Raw genomic sequence first — 21,961 nt, 5'->3', positions numbered from 1 at the left:
AGACAGGTGAAAACACTGTCGGCCATGTTTGGCCGATAGATTATCTGTGCTCTGACGTCATGCATTTGTAAACAACAGTATAACCCTGTGGTTATACTGTTGTTTACAAATGCATGACGTCAGAGCACAGATAATCTATCGGCCAAACATGCCCCATCCCATTTTGGCGAAAGCCGAAGGCTGAGATCTATAGAGCGCACTTTGACTTTGCTCAGAATAGGCTACTTGACAATTTTTTTAAGTTGGTCTTAAATGGTTAATATTTGTCCTATTATATCAAAAAAATTAACACTATATTTTTTTGCGCCCTAAAAACCGTAAAACTTTAATTTAAAAAAATATTTTTCTTAGACAGGTGAAAACACTGTCGGCCATGTTTGGCCGATAGATTATCTGTGCTCTGACGTCATGCATTTGTAAACAACAGTATAACCCTGTGGTTTACGGTACGGTTTTTAGGGCGCAAAAAAATATAGTGTTAATTTTTTTGATATAATAGGACAAATATTAACCATTTAAGACCAACTTAAAAAAATTGTCAAGTAGCCTATTCTGAGCAAAGTCAAAGTGCGCTCTATAGATCTCAGCCTTCGGCTTTCGCCAAAATGGGCCGCAGTTTAGGCTGAAGCCTTAAACCTTCGGCTCCGGTTGAAAGATGTGGCGATAGCCGATTTTGACTGCGGCTTCGGCCAGATTTCAACCTTCGATCGGACGCTACCTGCTTGTTGTCGACAAAAAATACTTACACCATTCCATTCCATTCCATGAATGAACTGGTCTTTTCAAGGTCTTTGGCAATTTATAGTTTATGAACAAAATGCATTTTTGCAGAAGCAAAGCTACACGGGCAATTGAAATTCTGAAATTACAGGCAATTTAGTCAGTTATGACGTCACGGCCACATGAAGCAATTTACTGCAATAGGTAGGTACCTGAAAATTTCAGCGATGTTATGCGAAAAACTTGCTCCAGATTGCTCAACTTATTGCTCCAGATCGTGTTGCCGAGCAACAACCAACAATTGCTTGAAAAACTGCCCATGTAAGCGGACCATAATAGGTTGGTACCTATACCTACATACATTCATCCAATCACAGCAACTGAGATTATTATCATAGCAATTGTTGACGCAGTTTTTTGTAGTCGACCATAGCAGCTCAAGTCAATTGGTTAGTTAAAATAAAATGAAGAAAAATAACATTTATATTTATTTCACATTTTCAAGATAATTTTTTTACACAAGAACAAAGTATTAAAATAATAATTTTACATAATCTTTATATTTACCTATTACTAAAGGTGTAGGTGTAGGTATATAGTAAAATATATTTTATAAGTAAATATATATTATTTTTAAATTGAACAATTCACATAGATAGGTGGCTACCTAGGTTTATTAAATAACAATTATTAAAAATATTAATTTTATTAATTATGCTGATGTATGTATGTATGTATGTGGATTTAGGTACCTACAACTTGCTAAACAGTAAACGTTAAGTAAGTAGTGAGTACCTACTTACCTACCATCATTTTACAATTATTTACTTACTGCTATTAATTTTCTACTTGTACCTATATAGGTAAGTGGGTAAACTTGCCATTAAGTGGCAGGGCATAGAAAGCTTCTGATTCTGTTAAGTACCTCTCTTCTCACTGTGCGGAGGACTATATGTATTATTATAAGTAATATTTAAAACGAGCTTTTAGTTAACCGACGATGGAAACTTCTTTTTTTTGAAAAGACTGGCTTCGAATACCAAGATGGTGGCGGAACAACATTTTCTTCTAAACTCTTTAAACTTATGCTTCCTTGGGACCTTTGTGACCCATGTCTTGCTGATACTCTAGATGATATGGTTTCTATATTATTAGTATTCATCCCTGAATTCGGGATGCAATATGGAATGTCTTTCATTTCTATAACTTCTACGTCACTCTCGCTAAAGTCGTTACTTTGCCTGTGAGCCTTGAACGCTTCCGTGGTCACAGTAGTCTTAAACGTTCCTGTCATACGTCGGGACTTGTCCCTGAACAAAAGCTTCTGGAGCTCTTTTTTGAATTTAGGATGAGTGATTATGTAAATAAAAGGGTTGATACAGGCGGCGGTCTTGCAGAACAGAGCTGGTATCATTGACGCCAGAGGTGTTATAAGATCTTTTCTCCCGAATATGCCAAGCAACGCGACTACAGCATAAGGCGTCCAAGAAACAAAGAACAATGCGATTACAACTATAACAAGGAACGCTAATTTCAATTCGGCCTTTCGTTTCGTTTTCTCTTTAACATGTCTCGATGATAGTGTCTGTTCTTGATTTTTCGATGAAATGTTTCTTTTCCCAGCAACGATACACAAAATCCTCGTGTAACAAAAGGAAATTATGCATAAAGGAGCCAGCCAACCGGCGCAAAAAAATGCAAAAATAAAGTAGCGAGGTGGAATCTCGTCTGTGAGGTAATCAAAGCTGCAGCTCGTTAGAAAACCTTCAGGTACATAGTGACCGTATCCAATATCTAAAGCTGGTATGGTAGCAAAGATTCCGGCGTAGATCCAGGCACCGACGGCGAGCAGCCGAGCGCGAATAGCTGTGAGTGCCCTCAGAGGTTCAAGAGGATGCACTATGGCCCAGTAGCGGTCCAAAGCAATGGCAGTGAGGGTAGCTATAGATGTCGTACCGCTTAATCCGCCGGCGAATCCGTATACCACGCAAGCTAAAACAATAAACAACCAGTTATATTACCTGCCCTCTACATAGTCGGTCCGGTCGCAATAACCTCACTGTACCTAGAGAATTTAATATTAAAAGTATTATCGTAAATAATTTATTTTTACGTATAACTGTTAATAGGTATAAGATAGATTAGAGTACTAATATTGTATTAGGACTCCCCTGTGAGGACAGATGGTATAATAATAAATACTAGATAAAAACTTACCTACTTAAAAATAATATTCTTTCAAATATAGATAGGTAGTAAAATTTGGACAAATCTGGGCTTACCATATTTGCCTAAAGCTGGACCCAGATTAAATGAATTAAAAATGAAAATTGGAGTCTTCGCCAACATCAGGAAGTCGCTGAGAGCTAGGTTGGCCACTAGGATATTTCCGGGAGTTCGCAGTGTACGGCACCTGTAAAAAACAATCATAATCTATCCATCTATGTAGTTTGTGCCTTATCCGTACCGTCAAAATGAGAATTCGCCATTTCAATAATAATTTAATATTGTCATTCACGTTGTCAGGAGGAATCGATGTTCGAAGGTAGTACCTAAATGAAATTCTATTTGACGTCTACGTTTACCAATTTAGTTTTTCATTAATCTCTACCATTACAATCTTATAAAGTTTATTAAACTAAGCTGGCGACTTCATCTACGTGTAGTTATTTAGGTTTTAAATGTTCGTGGGGACTGTTTAATGTTCCGAAGTAAAAATTAGCCTATGTACATCTCCGGGAAGCAAGCTTTTTCTGTACCTTTCGTCAAAAAGATAAACGGATAAGCGATGACTCTGTAAAGACGGAAAGACAGACAGACACTTCGCATTAATTAGGTTGGTTAAGAGACGTTAATCCAAGTTTTGTAATTGGTGTTAAGTAAGGGTGACCCGAATTAAGGAAAACTAAAATCCCTTAATTCAGGCGTTTTATTTCTTGTTTGTAAACATAGTCTTATTAAATAACGGGACGAAATAACCCAATAAACTTCATTATCTATTCTGAAATCGTAAACAAGGATCAAGAATCTTCTTTTTATATTAGAGAAAATTTTATTTAGGAACAATTATTCCTTACAAATATTCTAACACTAAGTACCTACTTACTATGCAATAAAATAGACCATAGATTAATTATTGGTCTCGCTCTATAAAAATAGGAATATGTAAGTAAAGTGTCCAGTTTTTAATTTGTTGGTTATAGACATTATAGAAGTTTTGATGTCAATTTGTTTATTAGATGATGATTAGATGCGTACCGTCATATATTCCATATATCTGATGTTGAAGTATTTTAAATGATAGACCTATTTTGACGAAAAATTCCCGTTTTTTATCTAAGTTATATTGTACTAGCTTCTGCCCACGGCTTCGCCCGCGTGGCCTACAGGAAATAAATGGCATTTTTTTTCAGAAACAAACATTATAACATCAGGACGCGCACCCTGAACAGCACCGAATAACACATATAACCTTCCAACCCCCATTTTATCCCTTTCTTTGGGGGGATTTTCTCATAGTCGTTTCTTAGCTGACACCTAACCTCAAGAAAAAACCTACTTTCCAAATTTCAAGTTAATAATAGGTAGGTATCAATATTTAAAACTGTCCCATACAAACTTTCATCCCCTATTTTACCTTATACCTTATAGGCGAATTTTCCAAAAATCCTGAAAACGTATTTCTTCATTTGTAATCGAGAACCCAAATACCAATTTTCATGCAAATAACTTGAAAAATGACGGACTTTCATACAAACTTCCATCCCCCATTTAACCCACTTAGGGGTGGAATTTCGAAAAATCCTTTCTTAGTAGATACCTACTCTTTACAAAGAATATACCCTCCAAATTTCATGTCTTTAGGACCAGCGGTTTAGGCTGTGCGTTGATATATATGTCAGTCAGTCAGTCAGTCAGTCAGTCAGGACTTTGAATTTTATATATATAGATAGATAGATTGGTTAAAAAATTCTCAGGGGATTTATTGGCAGTAGGCAATAATCTAGTATTAGGCAGTACTACCTAATTATTGAGCAATTTCAGAGCTACGATTATCTAAGCTTACTAGGCATCAGATGCCGGGCAGGTAATAGGGATTCTTTTTGTACCAGGAGATAATTAAACTATTTAGGCCGCGTTGTATCACTGACCTTATTTTATAACTTTTACAGAAATAATTGACCTTGATACTAAAGTAAAGAACTTCAACTTAATTCAGATGAATTAATTATCAAATATTCATCATCATCATCATCATCATCACAACCCATCACCGGCCCACTACAGAGCACGGATCTCCTCAGAATGAGACGCGGTTTAAGTCAGAGTCAGAGACCACGATGCCCAAGGGCAGATTCAACTCTCAGGCATGCAAGTTTCCTCACGAAGTTTTCCTTCACCGTTAAAGCAAGTCATATTCTAATTGCTTAAAACGCACAATATAACTGCGAGAAGTTAGAGGCGTGCCTGGGATCGAACCCCCGACTCCCGAACTACTCTCAAATAGGAGGCTGAAGCCCATCACTGAAGTTTTCGCTATCAAATGCTTACCCGGTCTATTTTTTGAGTGTGACTCTGTCTGGCCGGTATTAAGTCAATGGCAAATGGCTAGGTGCCTAGCTAGTACTAGCACTACCTAGCTAGTGCTAGTACTAGCAGACACGCACTTCCTATTTTTAGACTAGGTACTCTCGTCCAATTCATCGTCGTATTAGAAACGAATAATAATTATAAAGTTTATATTTGACTTTAAGTTTGAGTGTAGGTCTGCGAAATGGGAATATCTTTTCTTTGCCTGTAATATTAATATAAGTAAGTACTTAGCAATGTTTCATAGTGTTCTTTTTACATCAACTAGCTTATGACTGCGACTTCGCACTCGTAACTACACAAATTTCAAAACCTCTATTTTACCCCCTCAGGGATTGAATTTGCAAAAATCCTTTCTAAGTGGATGTCTAATAGCTATCTGCATGCAAAATCTGCGTCCAGTAGTTTGAGCTGTATGTCGATAGATCAGTCAGTCAGTCCTTTTCCTTTTATATATTATTAGCTGATGCCCGCGACTTCATCCGCGTAGAGTTAGGTTTTTAAAAATCCTGTGGGAACTCTGTATTGCGGGATCGAAGTATAGCCTATGACACTCTCCAGTCTCCAGGTCTTTAACTTCTTTATCCGTGCAAAAAAATCACGTCAATCCGTTGCACCACTCGCGCCTCTAATCTCTACCCGCTTTCTCATCTCCTGTCCCGCTGGCAAGCAACATAGGTACCGATTTAAAATCTCAATGCATATAAAAATGTTTGTAGAATTTGGAAGCAAGTGGCATCGCGTCGGTTTTGTCGTTCCTTTTTCTACGGACATATACTTCAATTTTATTTATTAGTACAGATAATATAATATGGTATAGAGTATAGGTAGTATAGATAGATTGATTCAGTTATGGTACAGTTCAAATAACGATATGAGTTTAATATGAGGTAGGCAGTTACATATTTCGAAATTACAGACAGACACTTCAATTTAATTCATTAGTAGGAATAGATTTAGACGTACTTACAAAAATGCTTTTACAAGTCTTTTTAAGCAGATAATAAAGTTATATCCAGACCTACTGAAATTTTTACAAAATAACGATGTTACCGAGTTTTTATGCCTGGTATAGGTGGTAGGTAGTCGGAGAATTTGTATTCATCTGAAATTTCATTTTGTAAACTGCATTATACATTTTTCTTCCTTCAGCGGATTGTTGAATAAAAGTTTATTACTAGTACTTAATAAATTATAAAAGACTTTATTCAAAATTGGTTATATACATACTTATTCAATTTTATCAACTACTAGGTGAGGCCCGCAAATTCGTCCGCATGGATTTATGGATTTAGGTTGTTTGAAATCCCGTGGGAGCTCTTTAATTTTCCGGGATAAAAAGTAGCCTATGTCCTTCCCCGGAATATAAGCTAACTCCGTACCAAATTTCATCAAAATTGGTTGAACGGCTGGGCCGTGAAAAGCTAGCAGACAGACAGACAGACACACTTTAGACAGGCATTATATTATTAGTATGGAGTATGGATATGGATATTTTTTTTAGTTTACTTTTTAGTTTATACAAAAATCATATCGAAATTTGCTCAGCACTCGCGCCGGGCTATCTGAACCACAGAACAAATTAGGGGTCACCGTCATCATCATCAACCGACAGACGTCCACAGCTGGAAAAGGTCTCTTATAGTTACTTCCACTCGCCACGGTCTTGCGCCGAATGAAGCCCTGTAAAACCCCATTTTTTGACGGGCTGAACATAGAACATTTTACTCACAACACATTTTATTTGCTGGTTTCGACATTTTTTGTATTTTGGCAGAATTAATATTTAGGTACTTTTTGTGTAAACTCTGGATACTTATATGCCTAATAACGTCATGAGAACGTTGGTGGTTCTAATCCCTAAAAATAAAACCGGTGTTACCATCAAATACTTAAAAATTATTTGAAATAGCCTTTGTAGACTGGCTGCAGGGCCGCCGAGAGCGTTCGTCGAGGGCGTGCAGCGCACTTGGGTGCACTCTCAGGTGGGCGGAAAACAGCAACAGTTCGTTAAACCTTGAGTACACGAGTTGAGCATCCTTCAAACTTTCCAGAGTTACCTATTATTATTTAATCATTATTTCACACTTGCTTCAAATTAAAAAAAAAGCACTGGGATAACGTCTGAGCCTTTGAACAAAGTCATCGTTGGAGTTCTGTCATTTGAAGCATCATTATTTATTAGAGATTCAGGGTCAAGTCCAAATGTATCTGGAATATAACGAACATCATAATAATATAATATTATGACGTAGTTATAAATAGGTTTTAGATTGGTCAATAAATTTTGTAAATGGATGTAGGTCGCTGAAAACTGTCTTCCGCCAGCTATTTATATTTGTGGCCGAATGCATTTTGAAGTATTTGAGAGTCTATGAGAGTACGGAAATTAAAATGTACGCCCGTTGTTACTTAATATAGGATAGTATGCGGCAGAAAATAATGTTCATCGACCTTTAGAAAGAGATAGCGGTTTTGTAGAGCGTTCTCTCTGTCGTTGAGACCGACAAAACGTCACATAGGTATGAGTGACAGCAGAGATAACGCTGTAACTGGTCCTTCATTACTCCAACCCTTCTACAAAGCCGATACCTCATTCTAAAGGTCGATGTATAATACTTTCTGCCGCGTACTGTACCTGCCTACTGTCAAAATTCAGAACATTCTGAGATGTTGCGTTGGCTTTATAATCAAGCCAAAACAATCACAATATGGTGGACCAACGCCCGTAGACCTAATTAAAAATGGCTATAATAGGGCAAGCAACTCTACCTTGTAATAATCATACCTCCCTATATAACTAGTTAATGTCTGAAAGGTGTGCGCTTTCTTTCTAATTAGGTAGCTCTTCTTTTATTCAGTAGATGCTGGCTAGGTATCTAAATTGTAATCAAATAAATCTCTTAAATCTTTGTGTGGTGTTCCATACCTACAGTACCACATGATTCATTACCTATTACGCAGAGACGGATTAGCAGTCTTGCGCCCTAGGCCGTGTAGTACAAACCGCTCTCTTCTCTCTCAGCTCTTCATTTACCTACTGAAAATGAATGAATGAAATGAAAATCTTTTTTATTCGTATAAACTTTTACAAGTGCTTACGAATAGTCGGATGCATCTACCACTGGTTCGGAATGCCTTTCCTGCCGAGAAGAACCAGCAAGAAACTCGGCGGTTGCTCTTTTCAAATATTTGATATAGGTATTTGATACAAGATTATGCCATGTATAAAATAGTATTTGCAGTCTTGTGCGTTGCTGGAACGAGCTGCAGGTCAAATCCACGCTCTTTTATCATTTAGATAATCTTCAATTGTGTAATATGCTTTTTTCAGGAGCATATTTTTAATAGATTTTTTAAACTTGTGCAAAGGTAAGTCCAAAATAGTTTGCGGGATTTTATTATAAAAGGTAATAAATACCCATACCCACAAATGACTTTTGGACTTTCCTGAGGCGGAAGGCAGGAGCTGCAAGTTTGTCTCTGTTTCTAGTTAGCCTATTGTGTAGATCACCAATTTTCTTGTAACTAAGAATATTTTGTCTTACAAAAATTATGATATTATAAATATATTGAGAGGCTACAGTAAGGATATCTATTTCCTTAAATTTCTCTCGAAGGGAATCGCGTGGTCTTAAGTTATAAATTGCGCGTATTGCCCTTTTTTGTAATACAAAAATTCTCCCAATATCTGCCGCTTTTCCCCATATTAAGATTCCATAAGATATAATACTATGGAAGTAAGCAAAATATACTATCTTTGCGGTTTCCACGTCAGTTAACTGCCGAATCTTTCTAACAGCGTAAGCGGCAGAGCTTAATTTGCTAGCAAGAGTTGATATATGGGTGCCCCATTGAAGCTTCGCATCTAAGGTTATCCCCAAAAATGTTGTAGTCTCTTCTATTTTCAATGTATCGTTATTTATCATTAAATTAATGTTACTTGTGTTCTTGGTATTGGGCAGTGCGAATTCAACACACTTAGTTTTTTTTGCATTTAAAAGTAAATTATTTACGGTAAACCAGTGAGTTACCTGAGATATGGCACTACTTACATCGTCAAAATTGTCTTTATTTCTATCAACTTTAAAAATCAAAGACGTATCATCAGCAAATAGTACAATATCGCAAGTATTTTGGACAAAATATGGTAAATCGTTTATGTATACCAAGAACATGAAAGGACCTAGAATAGAGCCTTGAGGAACACCCATTAGTGAGGCTGATCCGGATGACTTTACATCGTTAACACACACTGTTTGAATACGATTACCAAGATAAGACGCAATGAGACCAAGCGCAGTGTCTTTGATTCCGTAGTGGCTCAATTTAACCAGGAGAGTCTCGTGCTCAACGCAATCAAATGCCTTGGATAAGTCACAAAAAATACCAATGGCATTCTGTGAGCCTTCCTGAGACATATGATATGAATATACTTTCTTGCCAGCTAATATCAAAATCGGTTCAGAAATTAGATCATCAAAAGCAAAAGACATGGACCTGTAAAAACATCACTGCCATCACTTTGTTATTAAAAATACCTATTACTAACCTCCACTAACTAAGAATTTACAATATTAGGTCGTAGGTACTTATACTCTATCCACGTAGAGAAGTTAGTATAGGGCTCGCTCTGTTACGTAATCCCATACAAATGACAGAGGCAAAAACTCAGTGAGCGTTAACCATTTTGAGTCACTAACCAATCACAAATGTTTGAGATTTGAAATTCAATTCGAAAACATAGTTTCGTTCGGGATTGGTTGGTGTCTCAAAATGGTCAATGCCCACTGAGTGTTTTGGCTTTATCATTTGTATGGAATTACGTAACAGAGAGAGTCTTATACTAACTTCTCTCCGTGGATAGAGTATAAAGTAAGAATGTTTCGTTCGATAGACAGAATACAATTATCTGACATTTCACCATCCAGTCTGTAAATGGATTGGTTAGTGACTAGTACCTACTGCGATTTGAGGTATTTCATGTTCGTATCAGTGTATGTTTGCCACGATTAGCCACCCCTAATACCTACCGTCGCCAGGCCCGGGCGTGATCTGCCTTTTGCAGAATCCGCCTCTGATTACCTTGTTGCTTCTATTTATATCCTTTCCGTAATTTACGCAAATATAAATAGCCGTTTCATACCTAACTGCAATTGACGCGTGAATAATGGAAGTGACAATCGGGGTGAACAGATGTACGTATAGTGGTACGATGCAGTCTTTAGAAACGAGCTAATTTAGAAGTTGTGTTACAGTTTAAATAAACCTTCTTAATCGGTTGCCACCTGTGGTTGCCACATCGATGTATTTCCTCGCGACATCGCATCGGAACGCTAAATTGCTCAACGGGACGATTTACCTTCAGGGTGGGTATTATAGTAATTATCCACGGCAGATTGTCTCTGGTCTCGCCTGGTGGGAGGCTTCTGAAGCCTCTCACTAGGCTAGATTGCTGGTAAATGCATGAAAATATATATTTAACTTTATACGATAAATATATTTTATTACATTGTAAACTTCCCTCATAGTCTAGTAAAGTTATGGAGATTTTCAAGAATTTAGGGACATAAATGCCAAAAGTTTGAAACTTTGCAATATGATATTGTTTGGGAGGGTCTACAAATGGACATAACAAAAGTCCTGATGGATAGGGCCTGAGCTGAAGGGGTAGGAGGTAAAATAACTTTTTATTGGAGGTTTAAATTATACAAAACTGGATTATGGAAAAGTGTTGCTATAATTTAAATGAATATATCTAATATATGACCTACCTACCATTTTGCTAATAGGTATAGCGTAATCTATTGGATCTGTAGAAAAATTAATTGAAAAATAAATAAAGGAAATTAAATCTAAGTAAATATATAAAACGAAAAGGTGACTGACTGACTGATCTATTATGCACGCTCAAACTACTGGACGGATCGGGCTGAAATTTGGCGTGCAGATAGCTATTATGACGTAGACATTCGCTAAGAAAGGATTTTTGAAAATTCAACCCCTCAGGGGGTGAAACAGGGGTTTGAAATTTGTATAGACCACGCGAACAAAGTCGCGAGCATAAGCTAGTTATCTATAAAATGTAAAATATTTTTTATTCCTAGTTTCCATAGTTTTACGTACCTAACAGATAACAGATTTGTACTCAGTTTTTTACCTAGATATTTGGGTAGAGTATTGAGGTGCAGGGTGCAAGCATCAATATAATATTACGATAGAAGTATCAAAATATACTTAGTTATTTTATTTTTCGATATTATTTTCTTGCAGCGCCCAGTTTCCGCGAAAACAGTATCAGCTATTTCATGCATGACTAAAATATTGCTTCGCTTGTCCTACTGCCATAATATAGAATACCGCAGTGATCGGAAATAGTATTTCCGCCAGTGCATTTGTGTACATAAAGTAGAAAGATAGAAATAGGACATTTAACACAGTAAGTAGGTAGATAATAGGCTACTTTCGGCACTGTTTCTTCCACACGTCGCAAGGACAGAAGATAATGTAATGATACCTACTCGTGCCAATTTTTACCGAAAATTCGTCACCGAGACACACACAAAATAGCTTATCATTTTGCATTGCTTCGTACTTACTGGCTAACTGGACTGGGCAGGACCGGACGAACTGGAATGTCCACTCTTCTTCAGCCCAGTCAAAACTACTTTCACTAGAAAATGCGTATTAGTTCGCTTCTTATCTGCCGGGTATCTCCCGCGGGCCTCGACGACGTCTGTATTTTATTTTAATTATTCTACAAAAAGTTATACAGAATTTATTAGGTACGGTCAAAGGAAAAACATTCTAAGTATAATTTAGATGTTACCAATAAAAATAAAAACGAGCAACCTAGCTGCTGGAGGTAATTACTGTCGTACCTACTTATACGATAATATTTATTGTATACCAAAAAATTTTGGTACGTAGGTACAAATCAAAAATTTGGATTTTTTTATTTGTATCTTAACCTAACTACGAGTAAGGCGCAACGCATACCGGGAGAGGTATTACCTTCGGCATAAAAGCAACGTGGCGAGCCCCCATCAGTATCCGTGTTTTGTTTTAGTAATAATATGTACTACTTCCAACTAGAGTTTTTAAAGAGACTCGACTTGTGTCCACACTCCGTCTGTGTGCGTTGGCTCTAAAGAGATTTGTTGGTAAGTCCTTCAAATCAAGATGGCACACTGAGGGCGCGGCGTCTGCGAAAATTTATTGTTTTTGTACTGTGGCATTATTTATTCAGTCACTTGGCTGGAGATTAAGACAAACCTCATATTCAGTAGGAAACAGGTAAACACGTTCTAGATGAAAAACAATGAGAGGGTGGGTCAAGTGGTTTCTGTAATTTACAAGCTAGACATAATGTACCTAAGTCTTTTAAAATAAATAACTCAATATGGAACTTTAAAACTCTAGATAATTATACCTCAAAAAGTCTGCCCGCCACATTTATCTTTTGAATCATCATTATCATCATGATCAACCCATTACGAGCCCACTACTGAGCACTCCTCTCAGAGTGAAAAGGGTTTAGGCCATACTCTGCCACGCTGGCCCAATGCTGATTGGCAGACTTCACACACCTTTGAGAACATGAAGAACTCTCAGGCATGCCGGTTTTGTCACGATGTTGTCCTTCACGCAAAGCAAGTGATACTTAATTGTTTTAAAAATGCTCATAACTCCGGAAATAAATAAATAAATAAATAAAAATCTTTTTTATTCGAATAAACTTTTACAAGTACTTTCGGATAGTCGGATGCATCTACCACTGGTTCGGAATGCCTTTCCTACCGAGAAGAACCAGCAAGAAACTCGGCGGTTGCTCTTTTCAAATATTTGATATAGGTACAAGATTATGCCATGTATAAAATAGTATTTGCAGTCTTGTGCGTCGCCGGAACGAGCTGCAGGTCAAATCCACGCTCTTTTATCATTTAGATAATCTTCAATTGTGTAATATGCTTTTTTCAGGAGCATATTTTTAATAGATTTTTTAAACTTGTGCAAAGGTAAGTCCAAAATAGTTTGCGGGATTTTATTATAAAAGGTAATACCCATACCCACAAATGACTTTTGGACTTTCCTGAGTTAGTGGTGCGTGGCCGGGATCGAACCCCCGACCTCCCGAAAAGAACCGCTTTCATCGCTATCATACACCGTGCTTCTTGGAGAAGATTCCTAGTACCTAGCACGGGTGTCTGTAGGTAGACGGTTGGTGTCAGGTGCAGTTGCGCGTAGGGCTTTTCAAGTGGTAAGTTTCAGCGCACGGCGCGCGCTCACGCCGCGCTTTGCCCACTTTGTCAACATTTGGGACGCAATAAGTTTAGTTTATTCGTAAGTTGTCATTCCGTTGAAAGTGGTACTTAACTGATTTTTCGGCTACTTTCATAATTGTACGATTGAGTTGAAATTCACGCGTGGTTTTGGTAACAACAGATGATTGCCTGCATCTCTGATGATGAAGGTGGAAGATGGCCATAAGAAAGGAACTCTCTGATGGCATATACTTATCAGGACAGTCAAATTTGCTTTATTTTCTTGAGTAAGACAATGACAAAATCCTGATGGAAGGTGGTCACTTCTTATGGCATCTAACACTGTAATCGTGTGTAGCCTTATATATTTTGTTTTCATGAGTGAACTTTTAATACTTTTTAGTAAATTAAAAAAAGCTTATTAGTAAGTAGGTATATTTTTTTAGTAGGTAGGTATATTTTGCTCTGTCTATTATAATTTTTTTGATAACTGCATGAGTTCCGTCCGTGTTCCGTCGTATGATAAATATATAGCCATATTATTGTCAGATATAGTAAAAAACAAGTCAGTCAGTGTAGCATGGAAGAATTATCTGTAGTCCTTTAACTAAAAAGCTGTTAAGTTATTAAGTTAAATACATTTTTTTGAGTTATCTCCAAAAAAGAGGCAATTTTCAAGAATTATTGTTTCTAAATGTCTTAAACTATGCATAATTTTTTAAAAACATTAGTTTATGAAATTTTTCACGTTTGCAGTGCAAAGCGCAGTCGGATTTAATTTTAATTTTTACTTGTTGCTATAACTATTGAGATATGTTTCAGACCCACTTTATAAGAATTGTCGCGTAGGTACGATACGTCATAGTACGAATTTAAGCAAATATTCTGCTTACTGAATACTGAATCACTGACACATTCTTGGAGTGTGAAAGTGGCGGTATTTTTTTCTCAAATCACGGTTCGAAGTATCATTGAAAAGGTCTTTTAAAAGATCTCAATGACACAATTGAGGTTTCTTTTAGCATTTTTTTTCGAGTTCCGTTCACAAAATCTCCAACTTCTTTTGTCTTCCACACTCCATGTCTCCCTGCTTCGTATTTCTCGCTGCAGATCTTGACCTCTTTCCATTAACTACATAACGGTAGAGGTTTTCTTGCATTATGAATGCAGTTGGGTCCCAATTCCCTCCGTATAAAACTCAATTAAGAATAGGTGAATTATTCGACTTGTAGGTTTAACGATTATGATCAGATCTTAATGATAATGACGGGACCGCCGCGCCGCGCCGCCGCCGTAGGTTTCCCTGCACGCGTTTACTTACTTTTTTGGGTTCCGTACCTACTGGTAGGTGATGTCTGTCTGTTTGTCCAGCTGTATTTTATGAACTGTAAAAAATACCTAATTTCTAAATAAGCCACGGCCCACGATTGATGAATGATTAATCTGAATAAAAATCCTTTATTTTTAAGTAGAAATTCATCTTTATAAAGAAAACTAACCAGTCCTAGTCAGTCATTAACTTAGACTACTAGTTGATGCCCGCGACATCGTCCGCGTAGGATTAAGTTTTTAAAAATCCTGGGGGAACTCTTTGATTTTCCGGGATAAAATGTCACTTTCCAGGACTTTAACTATACCCATAAAAATCACGTTGATCCTTGCTCCATTGCAACGTGATTGAAGGACAAACCAACAAACAAACACACTCGCTTTTAATATAAAATGGGTAGTGATAGATTAATTAGTAAATCCTAGGTGAACAAAATTATATAGGTAGGTACCTCCCAACACAATATTATACAGTAGTGATACAAAAAAATTCGCAATAGCTATCGAAAAAGTCTCACTGTATTTTCTAAGATATTTTCACAATTCGTAATGAATGTGAAATCACTTGGACAGTTTTGCGATATTTGAGAGTGTACCTACTTATCTGAAATGCTGAATAGGTAGGTACTAAAAAAATATATCGCCTGTCAATACCGTTGACTAGTGAACACTGTGAATTTTAGCAAAATAAAAAATGTTTTAAGTAATAATTTTAATAATAATATATATATAAAATAAATAATTTTATATAATATTTCAAGATTTAAAATGTGTAGCAAATAAATTTAAGGGTTAAGATTCTTAACTTTAGACCAAAACACACCTACACCGGCTATAATAAACTCACTGGAAACATGCTAGAAAGAATATTATCATATCAGACTAGCTGATGCCCGCGACTTTGTTCGCGTGGGTTTAGGTTTTTAGAAATCCCGTGGGAGCTCTTTGGTTTATCGGGATAAAAAGTAGCCTATGTCATTCTCTAGGTCTATAACTTTACCCATCAAAAAATTACTTCGATCCGTTGCTCCGTTACGACATGATGGAAGGAAAAATCAATAGACCAACAAACAAACACACTTTCGCATTTATAATATAGGTAGGGATTATTATTACTTAATCTATTTATATTAGTCTTCCCACTTCGGAAGCCTATCCTAATGCCGCTGAGACTTCCCGTTAAACCACTCTTATCCTTTGAATAAAAACCCTGCGAGAACTTTTTATTTGCCGAAATCAAAAGTATTCTTTCTATCTCCCTGAACACCTATTTATTTTGTACTGGACAACATCCTTGACACAAGTGCCAAATTTAGTTAGGCCGTCCATTGGTTCGCTATCCGTGAAAAGGTTACATAAATCTGACATGTCTGCATGTTTGTTACTTATTTAGGTCTCAACTACTCAAGCGAGCTCAACGTAATTTTCCAAAAACCTCATACTACCTGGAGATACCCCGGCTAAGGACCAAGAAAATTTCTATACCAGAATAATAAAGGATCCCTACAGGCAGTGGTGGCGAATATGCGACACGCGACTCTTGAAAGACGACACTTTTCACTGCTTTTGAATAGAAATGTATTATAGAGAAAGACTGCTTGCTACACGTGACACAAGATAATCTTTGAGCTACGCAACTGCGACACGGGACACTTTCGCACTGCTTTGTAACGGTGCATCCACACCGCAGTTATCTTTTGTGGAGCAACATTGTGCAACACGGTAACATTAGATAACAATCTGTAAATTTTGTGGCAACATATCATATTAACAATAAATAACTTTTTGTTGCCCGATGTTGCTGAGTAACATTTGGAAACGTTGCTCCACAAATGTTAACTGCGGTGTGGATGCACCGGAAAGAACGAATATATGAAGAGTATTTGAAGTGAGCGACAGCGACGCCCGACGCTTTGTAATTTGCATTCCGTTTCGCGTGTTATCATCGCGTGCTGCCGTCGCGTAGCTCAATGTAGATATAGGTAGGTACCTAGAGTTGTGTCAAGTGACAAAGATAATATTATTAGGTAGCTATTGACCGAGTAAAAGCTAGAGGTAATTGATGAATGACAAAATACACAACTGGTCCTTTTGTTTACCAATCAGGCTAAGGGGACTAAGGCCTTTTTCTCGGGATATTATAGGTATCACCACCTCTACATTCCACCTCTCTTTCTACCTCATTCAATCAACAAACCGGTCTTTGAGCTCCTTGCAAACTAAATTGTATTTTATTCTTGTTAAAATGATTTTCTAAGCTATTTCAGTTCGTGTTGATTTGATTTACGAGAAAGTTATATATGCTAAGTCTCTTTAGTGACATTCTACAAGAGCTATTCAGGTCGCGGCTATTTACTCGTATTTTAGTTAGTCATTTTTGACTGAAAAGTACTTATTTCAAGTATTTTGTGTTAGCGACTACTTACGATACTAAGAGAAAATTAATCGCTGAACGTTTCCACCATAACATTTTATAGAAAATATTGTATGACAAAAGACAATGAGATGGAGCACGAATACATGGAGTTAAATACATTTACATATAAATAATTTTAATGCAGGTAACGTAAGTAAAATATAGTGTACCTATAACCTAGACCTAGTCCTAGTGTCCTGATCAAAATTGTACCTTACATAATTACACATACCTACAATCTACATGGATTGTAAAGTCTAGACAGACCTAGCCTAGGTAGGAAATCTTGTAAAAGATTGTACATATTTTTTTAACGTTAGAAGAAAATTGGCCTTTGTCTACACTGTATTTAGCTCAAAGAGGCTCGTTGATATTTTTATTACTTACTGTAAAATTTTAGACATTTTGTACAATGTAAACTATTAAAGCGGCCAACTCCTACGTAATTTTAAAATCTGAATATTTTCAGGTAAAAAAAGTCAGTCGCCAAGACTAGAATATTTTCTGGTCTTTTTCATGTCTCCTACGCACTAAACAAATCATCAACTCGCCGTGAAATTTAAACCAAATGTCTAAAATAATGCTTTTAAAATAAACGAGTTTCTGCCTCGGTGATTTTTTTAAACAGAGTTGATAAAATATGTCTTTCTACTTTATCTTGGTAAGAAATTTGTCGAGAGATTAGTATCAAGGAGTAAGATACAGCGCGTGCCAGACCTTCGTTATTTTATAAGAGCTGAAAGTTTCTCTGCGTATTGTGACCAACACTGAGAGTAGGGTTGCCAGATCTTAAAACCGAAAAGCCGAACAGTCCAGCCAGTTTAGCCGGACATTTGGGTAAAGAGGCCGGACAATCTTAATTTTTCAGTCTTAGTATAACACAAAAAACAAGGTTTTTTATTTTTTACCTAAAAATCTCCTCAAATTTAATAAAAGAACAATAAAATAAATGAACCAATCTTTTTTTAATATTTACTTATTAATACTACTTATTTACCTAAATTAAACAAAATTAAACAAACCTAATGAATGGACCAGTCCTATTTAAATAATCATCATTCTTTACACCTACTATTATTGCAAAATGTAAAAAATGGTCAAATTTAAAAAGCCTAACAAAAGCCGGACAGGCCGGACACCTTCTAATTTGGCCGTACATGCAATCAAAAAGCCTGACTGTGTCCGGCCTTATCCGGACGCCTGGCAACACTAACTGGGGGGAACGTTTGTTTGGATCATGGTGGCTTTGGGAGGTAACAGGTAATAAAAAAATCTTACATTTTGACGTATGTTTAGAAGTGTGATTGTATGAAAAGAATATATATCTATACGAGTAAGATTTTTTTTAACTCTTGCTAAGAAACATTTCAATTCGGTTATCAAAATGAAACAATATATATAACTAGCTTATCCATGCGACTTCGTCAGCGTGGACTTCCAAAATCTCAACCCCTATTCTACTCCCTTAAGTATTGAATTTTCAAAAATTCTTTCTTGGCGGATGCCTACGTCATATTCTGCATGCCAAATTTCAGCTGAATCCGTCTAGTAGCATCAGCTGTGCGTTGATAGATCAGTCAGTCAGCCAGTCAATCAGTCACCTTTTCCTTTTATATATTTAGATTAATTAGAATTTTTTGTGAGCGACTCAAACAACCTTCAGTCATATCTTTTTATTAATATATAAATATAAATGTATTATAAAACTCTATTCTTTAAATATATTTAGAAAATTATAAATAAATGTAGCAATATGACCAAATTAGATCAAAGAGCCTAAAACAGCTGTTCAATGTAATTTTGCAATAATATATTTTGGAAAAATAAAATAAACGATTAATTAAAACAATTCCCAGACATAATGATGTTATTGTTATGTACCTACCTAGGTATTTCGTGTTATAAAGACATAATAATTATTACAATGGAGATACCGGGTACGTAGGTACCACGATTAATACGATGTTACGATGATTTTAAATTCATGATCCGGTCGTGACCACGATCCGTGCAACTGGGTCGAAATATCGATAATTTAAATTCATTCATTATTATAAAATTACCTACCAAGCCTTTAATAATGTCAATAAATCAAGGGTTTATTATAATGATAGTATTTTGTTACGGGTTAGTTTGTTTTTAAAATACTGACCTATGGTACATAAAGACGACGGTAAAGTTGCCGAGGCAGCCGGCCAAAGCCATCGCAATATACAGCCCGCCCAGCACGTAATACACCGCAGGCTCGGGGGGTGGAAAGCTCAACCAGTGGGGGTTTATGTTTTGTATATAGTCGTCTGTAAACAATCCATACTGACGCCACAGGTCTAAAGGCCAGCGCTGCTTAAATCTCCGAATTAATAGAGACTCTTTTGGCTTAATGACAAACTCTTCATCATCCGAACTTTTGTCGCGGATCACATACCCAACGTCAAGGTCCACTGCATTTCTCTTTAATCTCGGTTTGTAATACTTAGCTAAACATTTAACCACGAAAGCACAGATTCTTTTACGCTTTTTCCACATTTTTAAATTAAAACAACGCCACAAAATCTCACTGTTACATTTAAAAGAATTCAAACAAATGAAATAGTTAACGACACTGTCTTTCGAGTTGCCTTTAACTGAGGTCGCGAGTTCACTTTTTACTTCCGGAAATGTGTCAACATTTTTGCACTTTATCTCCATTAAAAATATAATGACTATTATTTTTGTAGTCGGTGACATAAATACTCGGGCGGAGGGAATATTACGATGGGACCGAAAAGTTACCATCAACGGGAGTAGGTACAGCCGTTCGGATTGCTTCCCGTGCCGAAATGTTATTCTCGAGCGAATCTGTCATCCCGAACTGTTTTGGTACATGCGCTCAACTATTTTTGTTGTTTTAACACTAGCCATGTCTCAGAGATTGTCATTATTCAAGGCGATCAAATATAGCTAAGTACCTACTCTATATTATATCTACCTAGTACCTATATGGCATTGGCATTGTTACGTATGATTGTCCGGATATTGCGAAAAAACTTTAAGCTGAGTACGTAACTATAGTGATAAATTAAATTAATTAATTGTAATAAATTGTAATGGTAGATCAAAATTTATGAATTTATTTTTATTTATTTATTTAATTCCGGTAGCTAGGCCCATTAAATAGATACAAAACAAAAAAACAACCTAATTTCTTAAAATACTCTATTCAAATACCTACTTACCTCCTATATTCTAATAAAAATTATAAGGGTAAATAAGTAACTATTATGTAACTTCTAATCTTTAATATTGAAAAAGTGGTGGGCTATTATGAATTGTTTAAGTCAAATGATGCTGAACAAACAATAATATCAGCCCATTATTGCACACTGGTGCCCAAGTTTCGAGGACGATTAACTGCTAGAATCGGTTTGTTAAATGACCACGAAAATTGTCAATTGTTTGGTCAAACGATAAATAGGTATGTCTACTGCAGGCAATCTTCTGTGTCTGAACCCCGGAGTTAGGAATCAGCTTAACTTTTCCTAGCAAACAGAGAAAATTTTGTTTTGAACAGAGAATAACTTCATTAAAACTTTTTTTAGAAAATAAAAGTATTTCAAAAAAGTACTTAGCTGTTCTGAGAACATTTTTTCCCGGGGTCTACCGTCTCATGTAAACTTTTAAGCTTTTTAATTTATTTGAAAAATGTAAGCTTTGAAAATTTCTGCAGGTATTTTCAACATAGTTTTATTGCAAAAATGTATAGACGTTTCAAACAATTTTTTTTTAAGATGGTCACAATTTTTTATGGTAATGACTTATGTAACAAAAATAATAACTTAGAGAAAAAAGTCGGCCAAGTGCAAGTCAGACTCGCGCACCGAGGGTTTCGTACTACAGTCGTATTTTTGCGACATTTTGAACAATAAATCATCAAATACTATTAGGTAAGCATAAAAATAAACGAATATCTAACGAAATAACGAATATCACTTGGTATATTAATCTTATTTTGAGAGTTGAAAATACTAATTATTTGTTCATGAAAACATTTTAATTTTTTTTTTGGTGATGTAACCACAAGTTACGGGTTTTCAGATTTTTGCCCTTACGTGTGCTATAAGACAATTATTAATTTAATAATTTAATTGCAAATTACAATATTCTAGGTCAACAAGAACTACGCTATAGGTTTCTTGACAGACACGACACACAGACAGACAACGAAGTGATCCTATAAGGGTTACTTTTTTCCTTCAAGGTACGAAACCCTAAAAAGTACAGTTCGGGGTAAAATATAGAAGTCACAACTCAAAGGTGACAGGACTTAAGGAACTGAATGACTGAAAAAATTTCTGCTGAATTAAGAACCTTCTTTTTGAACGTCGTTCCAGGTTCTATTAAACAAGATATAGTTAAAAAACTAAAGCCCGAATTCCTCTGAAAAAATTCATCAAAGATGGACACTTTATATAATTTAATTTAATTTAATAATACGTAGAATATAATAATCGGAAGTATAGCATCGGAAAAACTAACCTGAAATACATGAAGAGTACCATTATATTGCCCCAGCAGCCGGCTGTTGCAAACAAGAGGTAAATGCTGCCCAAAATCTTCTGCACTGTAGGATCCGGCGGAGGAAATTGCAGCCAATGTTCGTTGA

General features: G+C 36.2%; 1 protein-coding gene across 2 annotated transcripts; it reads right to left on the bottom strand.

Annotated features, from left to right (window-relative positions):
- Nucleotides 1-1,234: 1,234 nt before the first annotated feature.
- Nucleotides 1,235-21,895, bottom strand: Rh7 (Rhodopsin 7). Of its 2 annotated transcripts, none has more exons than XM_069502275.1 (3): nucleotides 21,835-21,895; nucleotides 3,003-3,133; nucleotides 1,235-2,712 (listed from the first exon to the last, which is right to left on the bottom strand). In XM_069502275.1, exons 1-3 carry the CDS (start codon nucleotides 21,855-21,857, stop codon nucleotides 1,694-1,696), a joined length of 1,173 nt encoding a protein of 390 aa, XP_069358376.1. In that variant the 5' UTR covers nucleotides 21,858-21,895; the 3' UTR covers nucleotides 1,235-1,693. The 2 variants fall into 2 exon arrangements, with proteins under 2 accessions (XP_069358376.1, XP_034829969.1); XM_034974078.2 differs by lacking the exon at nucleotides 21,835-21,895 and adding an exon at nucleotides 19,472-20,125.
- Between the last annotated feature and the right edge of the window lie 66 nt (nucleotides 21,896-21,961).

Source organism: Maniola hyperantus, chromosome 12 (genome assembly GCF_902806685.2).
Source record: "Maniola hyperantus chromosome 12, iAphHyp1.2, whole genome shotgun sequence".
NCBI classification, from domain to species: domain Eukaryota; kingdom Metazoa; phylum Arthropoda; class Insecta; order Lepidoptera; family Nymphalidae; genus Maniola; species Maniola hyperantus.
The sequence above is the reverse complement of the archived record's forward strand: the minus strand, read 5'-3'. Positions and strand labels throughout refer to the sequence as shown.